The sequence below is a fragment of the Perna viridis genome, chromosome 5 (genome assembly GCF_037379345.1).
Source record: "Perna viridis isolate PV_CMFRI_1.1 ecotype Kerala chromosome 5, ASM3737934v1, whole genome shotgun sequence".
Lineage (NCBI taxonomy): Eukaryota > Metazoa > Mollusca > Bivalvia > Mytilida > Mytilidae > Perna > Perna viridis.
In genome coordinates, this window is record NC_142449.1 from 5,586,890 (window position 1) to 5,598,363 (window position 11,474).

The 11,474-nt window shown below is 32.2% G+C and overlaps 1 protein-coding gene across 1 annotated transcript in view; it reads left to right on the plus strand.

Annotated features, from left to right (window-relative positions):
* LOC148615723 (E3 ubiquitin-protein ligase MARCHF6-like) overlaps positions 1-4,479 on the plus strand; it is a 32,288-nt gene extending 27,809 nt beyond the window's left edge. The window contains exons 23-24 of the mRNA XM_088582249.1: positions 609-744; positions 1,058-4,479. Coding sequence (XP_088438375.1) covers positions 609-744; positions 1,058-1,142 — 221 coding nt within the window. The 3' untranslated portion in view covers positions 1,143-4,479. The remainder of the gene's footprint in view (positions 1-608; positions 745-1,057) is intronic.
* Positions 4,480-11,474: the final 6,995 nt, after the last annotated feature.

The following is an 11,474-nucleotide window of genomic DNA, read 5'->3' on the forward strand; positions in this document are numbered from 1 at the left end:
ATAGTGTCATTCCTAGGTAAAGTTTTATTGTGTATATGACTGGCTAATAGTATAGTACCATTCCTAGGTAAAGTTTTATTGTGTATACCGCTGGCTAATAGTATAGTACCATTCCTACGTAAAGTTTTATTGTGTATATTGCTGGCTAATTGTATAGTACCATTCCCAGGTAAAGTTTTATTGTGTATACCACTGGCTAATAGTATAGTACCATTTCTACGTAAAGTTTTATTGTGTATACCGCTGGCTAATTGTATAGTACCATTCCTATGTAAAATTTTATTGTGTATACCGCTGGCTAATTGTATAGTAATTGTGTATACCAGTCAAATTAGCCTCTGTTTTACAACTTATATGATCTAGAACTTTTATTGCCATGAATCAATCAAACAAGATAAAAAAAGCATTTAAGTATCATTTTAGGATATGCAAAATTTTATGATGAGTCATTGTGGTCAGGTGTAACCTAGATTTGTTTTTGACTTGCACAAAATGTGTCTTATACCCCTCTGCTTTGTGGGTAGCATATAGTAATTATGGTGTAATAATATTTGCCCAGAGTGTCTAAACTTTTCATCAAATATAACTGCATGTATCTCTGTTTTCAGGTTTTAGTTTTGAAGTACAGGTCTCAGTATTAAGAAGAATCTACCCATTTTTATTAGCATGTTTAATTATCGTTTTATTTGGAATATTCCAAGCCAGACAGTTTAGACGACTTTATGAACATATTAAAAATGATAAGTAAGTACCAATTAGTGTTGAATGACTTATAAAGATTTTGTTTAAAATAAGGTTAAGGTTGTCTTTCATAATTCTTCAATTAAATCAGATGTTTAAATGAAAATTACTTAAAACCAGAAGTGTAAGACAACATGATATTTCCAATTAGCTGTCACAAATAGTCACATATTTTTCCTTGATCGAGTCACATAGTTTTGTCTGAGTGAGTTAATTGAATCTCAAGTTTAATGCACCATAGTCAAAAAATATTTTGGGGAATTATTTTTTTTATATTTTGTGTTTTTAAACAATAGCATTTTTTTTCCATTTTCAGATACTTAGTTGGTCAAAGATTAGTGAACTATGACCCCAGAAAACTAATTCCACTACCACCACCAAAGGTCCAGCAAACTTCGTAGCAGATGTGTCAAGGACATCATTTTTACTTTTACAAATACCAGCATTCAAAGACAGTTGTCCAGGGCTTGCCTGTTAGAGTCATATGTCTTGTAAGGAATAACCTTCAATATTCTGGACTGTTGAAATTAACCTTTTAATTTGTTTTTGAGACTTTTAAAAAAGATTTATATTTTAGATATCATGTAAAACTGTCTTGTAAAGTTACTTTCAGGTCAATCAGTTTGAATACAGCTGTATGTTTTAGTTGGTAAAACCTGTAATTAAATTCATTGATTTCATAATGCATTTAAGTTATATTTGTGTTAGTGTATGGAACTGACTTGTAAGGGAGATGTCTGGTTGTTGTCTAGTATGGTGTGTGATGAGATATTTAATGAAAAATGTGTGTTACCGCAAGTAATATAGGTAAAGATTTAGAGTTGGTCTTTTATTTTAATTGCAATCAGGTGATTACTTCCTTAGGTATTTGACTGGAAAAGTGACCAAGTGATGTTAACTTTCTATCAATATTAGATTAAAATACCGATGAATTAGTTGAAATTTTAAATCTCCTTGATATTTGTTGTTCAGTTATCTATTTAACAGATTTCATCAGGCAATGGTCATTCAATCAAGGTAAGACCAACTCTATTCCCTGAAGTTAACTAATTTACTTGTTGTAATTTGTATTGAGTGTTTTTATAAACAGTGAGCCTTATTTTATTTAAATGTTTAAACCTGATATTTTGTATGTGATACATTTGTATTTAAAACTAGTCTTACCTTTGTATATATAGATGTATATATCTTACATACTGTTGAATAAAGTCATGTATTTCCCAAATTGGGAGTTTAAACTACAATACATTGGTTTTCAGATGTAGTCATCTCCTCTAATTTTATATTTATATGATTAAAAACTAATCTTCCTTCTGAAACAATAATTCCATTTTCTAATTTTTAGTGGATGAAAATAAAAGAATGATTTTTTTACAATGAAAGCATGTTTCTGTAATAATCACCAGAAGCAAATTATGTGTATGAGTTGTTAGGATAAGTGGTTGATGAAATTTGAAGCACATATGCGAGCAGAAATTTTACAACATTTAAGCATTTTTTTAATTTAAAAATTTACAATGAGATACTGTGGGTTTTTCTTCTGAACGTATCTTTTGTAAGCAAGACTACTTCAAAATCTTCACAGGGAAAATATGAGTCATTTATAAATACAATGTTTATACTGTCAAGTTCTTGCTTAATTGTGTAAAAAGTTGAAAGAGGTTCCAATCTCTTTGTTTTCTGTTTCCCACCATGGACAACTTGATCTCTTATTTCACCCACTGTTTTAACATTTGCTGTTAGTATTCATCTATGTGGAAGAAGAAAGCATGTCAGTTTCTGTAAACCCAGACCCCTCCCTGTTATATTTAAAACTTATGTCTTACATCACTATCTTCAAAATTCTTAACCGATGAAAAAAGGAACTTAAAATCATAGTAACAATTCAAACCTGAGCTGTATTGCATTTACAGAAACTAGATGTTCATGTTTTAGCTGACATCTATATACCCCATTTTGTGGTATATGTTTTGTTTTTGTAAATACTTGTATGTCACATTTTTATTGAAGATGTCATATTTTGAAACCATTTCTGACTGTGGAATACTTGTATCGTTCTCATTTCTGTAGTAATGAATAATTGTGGTTGTGCCAATCTTTGTTTCTTCATGCAAAACATTGTTCCTAATTAACTTTATTGATGTAATACTACAAGTGCTGTATTGTCAAATACTGATGTCAAATAAATTATAGCATAAATAGATATAGGTTTTTTTTATTTTCCATTTGAAAAAAAAATGACAGTTTTCTGTGATTTAATTCTGGTCTTGTGTAGGATGGTTAATAATAAACACACTATGTAAATACTATTCTATGGCTAAGTATTTCATGATCACACTGTAAGGTTGCCTCGTGTTGATATTAACATGTCATATGATCTGAATATTAAGAAAGTTTTTATCATATTACACACCTGTAACTTTGGTTATCATAGTTTTGTTTAATAATCCATTATATTAATTTGCTGCAATGATGATGAAGTAGTCCTAATTCAAGTTCCCATCAAAATGTATACTATTTCAATGGAAACATGGTCAAGTTAAAACTATAATTTTACAATGCCATCAACTTTTGCACTTTCCCATCAATACAGAAAAAAACTGATATTCACCAATTACAAGATTTCCACAGTATCTATTTTAGTTAAAATGAATATGAAAATTTCAAGTCTGATATGAAATTATTGTATGAAAAGTTAGTGAACCAAAGATTGAGTTGTGTATTATTAATGATAAAATCAATTTTAAAAGCATAAACATCATTTTATTTTATAAGAGTAAAAGGTCTCTCGCTTGATTCAGATATTTATTTGAAGACTGTAGATAAAATGCTGCCACTCTGGGAGACATATTTTACCACAGTCCTGTAAAGTTGTCTAACATTCAGGCTTCTTATCTAACATTCAGTCTTCTTACCTAACATTCAGTCTTCTTGCCTAACATTCAGGCTTCTTACCTAACATTCAGTCTTCTTACCTTCATTTTTTTCTACAATTGTCATTGAACAGACATTTGAAGGTATATAACTGTACATCTAAACATCATGATAACTTGAAAACACTTTAAGGGGTTTTGCCCTTAATATGGTAAAATGTTTTTTGCCTTCATCCATTAATTATGATTATTTTTAGAGTTTTTGGATTAGGGAAGGGGGATTTTGTACTTTAGCTTGAGTGTAGCTGTTTATTATCACCACATGATGGAAATATGACCTTGATAATACAACACTTGTGGATGAGAATTGTGATAAATGTTGTTAAATGTTTTGATGTTTATTTACCTGGTTATATGATATGCTGTTTAGGATGAATGCATTATGTACTGTATTTCAATATATTTTAAATGCCTGAATTATTTATTTTCAACTACAGTTAATTGTACATTAGAGACACTGTCAACCAATCTTGTCTTATTATTAAGTAACACAAGTTTTGTTTCTGAATAGTTTACTGTAGATTCAAAAATCATTTGCTGCAATTTTATAGTGTGTATATCTAATTTACAATTTTTCTTGTAGCCAGTAAAAAAAAAAGAAATTTGCATTATTTTGCTCTGAAATTACAAATTGTATTCATAAACTACAAAAAATTGTTATTGATGTATAAACATTTTTTTACGAACCCGGTACACTGCATAAACAGGCTCTCATGTTAATGGTACTTCTTTATAAATATACATTTCAATATTGATTTTAATTGTAATGTGTCTCTTTTCAGCAGTAAATTTGCTTTTCTTTCTATTAGTTTTTCTGTATGTACCTTTTTGGTTACTTTGTGTTGTAGAATTTCTTCTTCATGTTTTGTCCTTTTGGTGTTTGTTGTATTGTTTTGTCTAAAGATTTCTCCTCATTCGTGCAATATTTGTGTTGCTACTTCTTACAGTGGAAACTCACAAAATGATATACATATTTCACATGTGTTACATTCCCTGTAGTGTTCTGGTGGTATGTTACATAACCTGAAGTGTTCCAGTGGTGTATTACATAACATGAAGTGTTCTTGTGGTATTTTACGTAACATGAAGTGTTCTGGTGGCATGTTACATTAACTGAAGTGTTCTGGTGGCATGTTACATTAACTGAAGTGTTCTGGTGGTATGTTACATTACTTGAATAGTTCTGATGATATGTTACATTACCTGAAGTTTTCTGATGGTACATTTCATTATCTAATGTGTTCTGGGGGTATGTTACATTGCCTTAAGTGTTCCAGTGGTATGTTACATTACCTGAAGTGTTCTCATGGTCTGTTACATTACCTGTAGTGATCTGGTGGTATGTTACATTACCTGTAGTGATCTGATGGTATATTACATTACCTGAATTATTCTGGTATTAAGTTACATTGCCCAAAGAGTTCTGGTGGTATATTACATTAACTAAAGTGTTCTGTTGGTTTGTTACATTACTTGAAGTGTTTTGTTGATATGTTACATTACCTGAAGAGTTGGTGGAATTTTACATTTCCTGAAGTATAAGTGTCTGCTGGTATGATACATTTCCTGAAGAGTTTTGGTGGTATGTTACATTACCTGAAGAGTTCTGATGGTATGTTACATTTCCTGAAGAGTTTTGGTGGTATGATACATTTACTGAAGAGTTCTGGTGGTATGTTACATTTCCTAAAGAGTTTTGGTGGTATGTTACATTTCCTAAAGAGTTTTGGTGGTATGTTACATTTCCTGAAGTGTTTTGGTGGTATGATACATTTACTGAAGAGTTCTGGTGGTATGTTACATTACCTGAAGAGTTCTGATGGTATGTTACATTTCCTGAAGAGTTTGGTGGTATGATACATTTAATGAAGAGTTCTGGTGGTATGTTGCATTTCCTGAAGAGTTTTGGTGGTAGTATGTTACATTTCCTGAAGAGTTTTGGTGGTATGATACATTTACTGAAGAGTTCTGGTGGTATGTTACATTTCCTGAAGAGTTTTGGTGGTATGATACATTTACTGAAGAGTTCTGGTGGTATGTTACATTTCCTGAAGAGTTTTGGTGGTATGATACATTTACTGAAGAGTTTTGGTGGTATGTTACATTACTTGAAGAGTTCTGGTGGTTTGTTGCATTACATGAAGTGCTCCTGTGGTATGATACATTTACTGAAGAGTTCTGGTGGTATATTACATTATTTGAAGAGTTCTAGTGGTTTGTTGCATTACATGAAGTGCTCCTGTGGTATATTACCTAGATATATGTTTTGTGGTAATCAGCACTTCCTTAACTGTAAACATATTGTAAAAGTTTTGCAGATACTAGTTGTTTTGTTTTTTTTTCAAAAACACCATATTAACAGTAACTGAAAAAAAATTTGTTTATAAAGACATGACAATAATGTAACCTGATTGTTCACTTATCAAAAATGTTTCCTCAGTTCAATTACTAGTGTGAGACAACTGCATTGTTTTAAAAGTATTGTAAAAATTCAAAGTTTTCAAAGATAATTAGAATTATACTGCATTACCAATTTATCTTTTACTACTAGAGAGACATATAGTGATTCAGTATTCAGGGTAAAAGGTATGGTTGGTTAGTGCCAACTTTTCCTCTTTTTGTATTTGTCAAGGAATGGTTGGTTAATGTTAACTTGTCTTTTCTTGGTGTCTGTCAATGTCTTACAATATATAGGTGTTAACTTGACTTTCCTTGGTGTTTATCAAGTTATGTATGATCTGCCAGTGTCTCTCAAGTTATAGATGGTCCGTGTTAACTTGTCTTTTCTTGATGTCTGTCAATATCTTTCAATGTAGTTCGTTTTCTCTTGCCTTTTGTCAATGTCTGTCCCGGTATGAAGCTCGCATGTTGAAAATCTTAATTTTACCATATCGACTAGTATTTTTAAGAAAACATATACTATTGTTCTTTATTACCACCGACTGGTATTAAGATTTAATTGAAACGAGAAACACGGGACCAAAATTAAAATACTAGTGCATTCATTTATAACAAGAGTATAATCAGTAAAACATAAAATGAAGAAAAAATAGCATTAAAACCTAGTGGTATATAAACCACTTACTACAATAATACCATTCATGAGACATATTGCAAATTTCGATATGGTGTACCCACGTTTCAAGAAGCAATCTCTCATCAACAGCATTAGAATCAAATGAATAGGAAGGTCTAAATAAAAAAAGTAGTTGTATAAAAGAAGTACTCAAAGGGAGTATAATTGAAGTAGTCTTTTTGAGTTAAGTATTGTTTGTAATTATATGCCTGCTTTTGATTAACTTATTGTAGTATACTGGTTCGCCCATCAAAAAACTCGATAATGTTTTAAACGATTTTTATTTTGTTTCAGAGTAATGGGGGCAATCAAAAACAATGGAGTGAAGCTACGAATGGGACTTGGTCTTTTGTGATCAAAATTCAAGTTTGTGTCACCAAAAGTCCATTCTGTGTCACTTATTCTTGAATCTAAAGAGATCTTTTGAGCATTTATAAACAAAAGGGCAACGAAAGTTAGACACGTACTCGCCCGACATGTTCCACTCAACCGAATTTCTTGTGTCATACATCAATAGAATCGGAATGAAATAAGGAATCTATCTGTATCTGGCAAAAAAAATCGTGAGGGATAGTGGAACAAAATAATTTTTAGCCGACTTTGACAGATTAACAAATTTCACCGCACAACATAATTCTAATATGATTTTCTTGGCTAATCTGACGATTCATTTTTTTCCCAACAAAATTTGGGGCAAATACATTAATACAAATTATTTTGTCAAATTTTAACAAATTTGGTGGCGATTAATCAGGAAATGATCACGTGATTCACTAGGGAAAATCCCAATAAATCGAATGTAGAAAAATCGCGTATTTTAAAACCTGTTTTAACAAACAAATCTCATAGAAAACGTATAATAGCAATTTTAGTCATTTCAAAACAGTTTTACTGTAGAATGCAACTTAAAAGATTTATTTTTTTTTAATTTCACTTAAAACGGCCATAACAGTCGTGCGTTAAGTAATCGGAAACCTGCGGTTACTATATCCAATGAGAGACCTTCTTACAAAATCATGATGAGAGAATTAATTTGCATATTCAAAGGATTCTGTAAACTAATATGCACACAAAATTTACTTTTGTGACAAAATTGAATTTTGTCTCACAAAATTGACTTTTTGTGAAACAAAATTGAATTTTGTGACACAGAATTGACTTTTGTGACACAAAATTGGAAATTTGTAGTATGATAAAAATTTTGTTAATCTAAATTCATTTTTGTTGAACAAAATTCACTTTTGTCTGTACAAAATTGAATTTTTAGTACAAAACCACTAGAGTCCCATTCGGCGCACCGTAGAATCTGTCCATTTTGGTAGCATTTAATTATAGGTTAGGGTCTGATAAGGCGCTCTTACACTATAACGAATTGCGCCAACGAACTGCAAACGAATTGTAAAAAAAAATGAAACACTTGTCAGATCAAGATTTGATGTTCCGAACGAGCTAAAGGCTAAAAACCACTAATTCCACTTCCCATAGGCTTCTATGCTAATTTCACAATATTCAATGGCTTCTCTGGAATTTACCTTAACTTTAACCTGCAGAGGACTATATATCAGCATGATTCTACATATGTCAGCTCACAATCCTCAGAATGGCATGTGGGGTTAGCAGACTTGCAGTGCAGTACTGGTCACCGGAAGTGAAGGGTCTATAAATAGCATGGGAAATCCCAGTGTTTTCACAAGATAGGGGTATATTTAAAAATCATTATGGAGATTAGACTTCACATCACAAGAAGCAAAATGCACCTATAAAATGTACAGAAATGTTTTTCCTTTCAGAAACTGTTTAAATTTTTTAAATAAGATGAGAACTTTTTTCACAGCACTATGAGGAACAGGGGTAATTTCTGCGTACGACTATTTTTGCGTACGTTCCAAATGCTCATTGGTTGAATTGGTGGTCTGTAACCTAAACACGCAGCTCAAACACGAATATACAACGTGTTTAATGCGCATTCAAAACAATTTCGTGACAAACACGAAAGTCTGGACGTTCCGTTTACGTATACGTACCGCTAACGATCAAAATAAGTAGTTAAGTTTTTTTATATCGAAATATAGATACTGAAAGTTACCTGTATGTTTCATTCTTAGATCATTTTTTCCTTAGAAAAATATAAACGAACTCTAAACATGCTGAGAGCGTTCTGTACGGGCTAAACTATCGGATAACGAGCACCTAACGGACACAACTGATAGAAAACGCTTTTGATAACATGCACAACTATTATTGAACGTTCTCTTGAGATTAAGGATACTACGGACACTGTGGAGTCAGCCTCACACCTTGACCTGCAATAAGAGATCTATGGAAACGGATTTTTAGCTATTGATCAAACTATGCGACAAACGCAATGACTTTTCAACTTTCCTTTCACCTGTGGCAATATCCCTTCAGCATCTGCGTATGGGGTTTCCATACCACAACTCATACGGTATGCCAGAGCTTGCCTAACTATATATATATATATTTTGTAGAGCTCTTACAATAAGGCTTCTGGAACAGGGTCATATTGCTACAAGATTGAAGACATCACTACAGAAGTTTTATGGTCGTCATCATGAACTTATGGATCGTAACGGTGTATCCATCTCCACCATGAAAACCGATATGTTCACTGTGTCATAGATTGGTTCAACGTGTCATAGTTCTCCTTTCCTTACTCGTCTACCCCGGACTTGACATTTTATGAGCAACTCGGCGGGTGTTTCTAGAAAAACAGAGGACGTTTAAACCGATGCACCTAGTCCATGTTCCTAGTTTTTTTTTTCCTCAGTGAAGTCAGAGTTGCTCATTTACTTTGGTTTCTTTGTAGGTATTATTTTGGTTATTTTATGTTCTTTGTTACATGTTTGTCTGTTTTCCCTGTCTTGCCTTTGTCCCTGAATTGTGTTCTTTTGATTTCCACTAGAATCTTGGTTCCCTTGTTTACTCTTTCGACAATTCATTGGCGTACGTAGAGAATTTTTGTGCTTGCACAAAAGTTCTTAACGTTCGGAACGAATTGCAATATATATATCACTTGTTCATCGTCATTCATAATTCCAGAATACGTATAGATGTGAAAAACAAAACAATAACCTAAAGAAACTGCAAATGTTTGTTTCCATGGAAACAACGAAATCTATATTGAAGATGTAACGAAAAGCAAGTCTATACTACTCTTATGAAAGCGTATTAACTCAGACACTTTGTTCCATCTAACACGTTTTGGAATTATCCTATCTTTTATATTCACAACGCTAAAAAAATTCAATACGTACAAAATATTTAAAAAGAAATAGATCCAGTCATTTTATTTTTTCTTAAGGCCTGCCCTGCCTCTATATTTCAAATGTTACCATACCCCTCCTACAAAACTCAATGAATGTCGTCCTGATTTAACTACTTTTAATTGAAGGTATAAATAAACATAAGGGTTATGTTTGAAATGGTAATTCCCTTATGCTTATCATGTACTAGTAGTTACGAAGTCATGCATTTTTGGGATGCATGTGAATATTCCCTGCTCAGGCTTCTCATTGAAATCAAATACGGATTATGCTCGCCTTTTATACTTTACTATATCCGTCTCATAATTTTACATTGTTCACAAGTTTTGGAGAGCTATTCACTTTATAAGATTTTTATCTTCATCTCGAAACAATTTTAGTAACCATGATCACGATCATTAGTGAAAATCTCTCTAAGAAAACGTCGTTACCAAAACTAAAAATAGAAAGTTAAAGGTAACAATTAGACCATGTACATAAAGATTTTTTATAATAATATTTCGATACTATCTAAACCCTGTTTAAACTCAATTTATGATGAAATTGTGGTTATTATTGTATGCCCAGGTCTTTCGAACAATTCAATTGAGATATGGAGCTAGCATGTCAGTAACAATTAGTAGTCATGTGTGTCATAAATCGTGGTATTTATTTGGTTTGTTAGTTGCCCTATTTTCCCTGTTATATTTATAGCATAGTATTCCGAGTTAGACAAATAAACTTTCGAACGCGCAGCGTGAGAAGTTTATTTGGCTAACGAGGAAGGCTTTGCTATAAATGATTTGTAACATGAATGACACGCCCATGACAGTCCGTGCAAGAAAAAATAACGTTTGGCGGGAAAATCTAATAACCCGCACAGTAGGCAGTATGGCAGACGCATTCTCTCTACCAGATTGGCTTGACATTGAAAATGTAGAAAGCGATGATTTGGTTCTCTCTCAGGTGTGTATTTTTAAATTGAATTAGACTGATTTACGCTAATTGTCTTAGTGGCGCCCATTTTCGAGGAAAATGCTAGCGTTGAAGCGACTAGTGAAAATTCGAGCGTGTTGGCCATCCCACCGATAAAACGTCAACGGACCACACCAGAAATCCTTAAAGACGTTACAAATACTAAAGGGGTAGTTCAATTTTCAAATTGCAACTTCAACTTTCACTAACTTTTAGCTCTGTATTTGAGCAAAATTTCATTTCGATACATTATGTTCAACTTGGGGGTTGTTTTTTTTTTTTTTTTTTTTGCTAATATGTTTCAAAAGTAAAGAAATGTGTATTTTTTCGGTTCTATCTTTAAATTAATGAGTAGACATTATATTTTTTGTTCTCTGTCTGGCAAAGAAAACCTGCGGAGATTTAAAGATTTGTATTTTATTATATGAAACCTAATAAAATTGACATTTGTATGTGTGCTTTTTTGTAGGCGTAATCTTTTCCCAA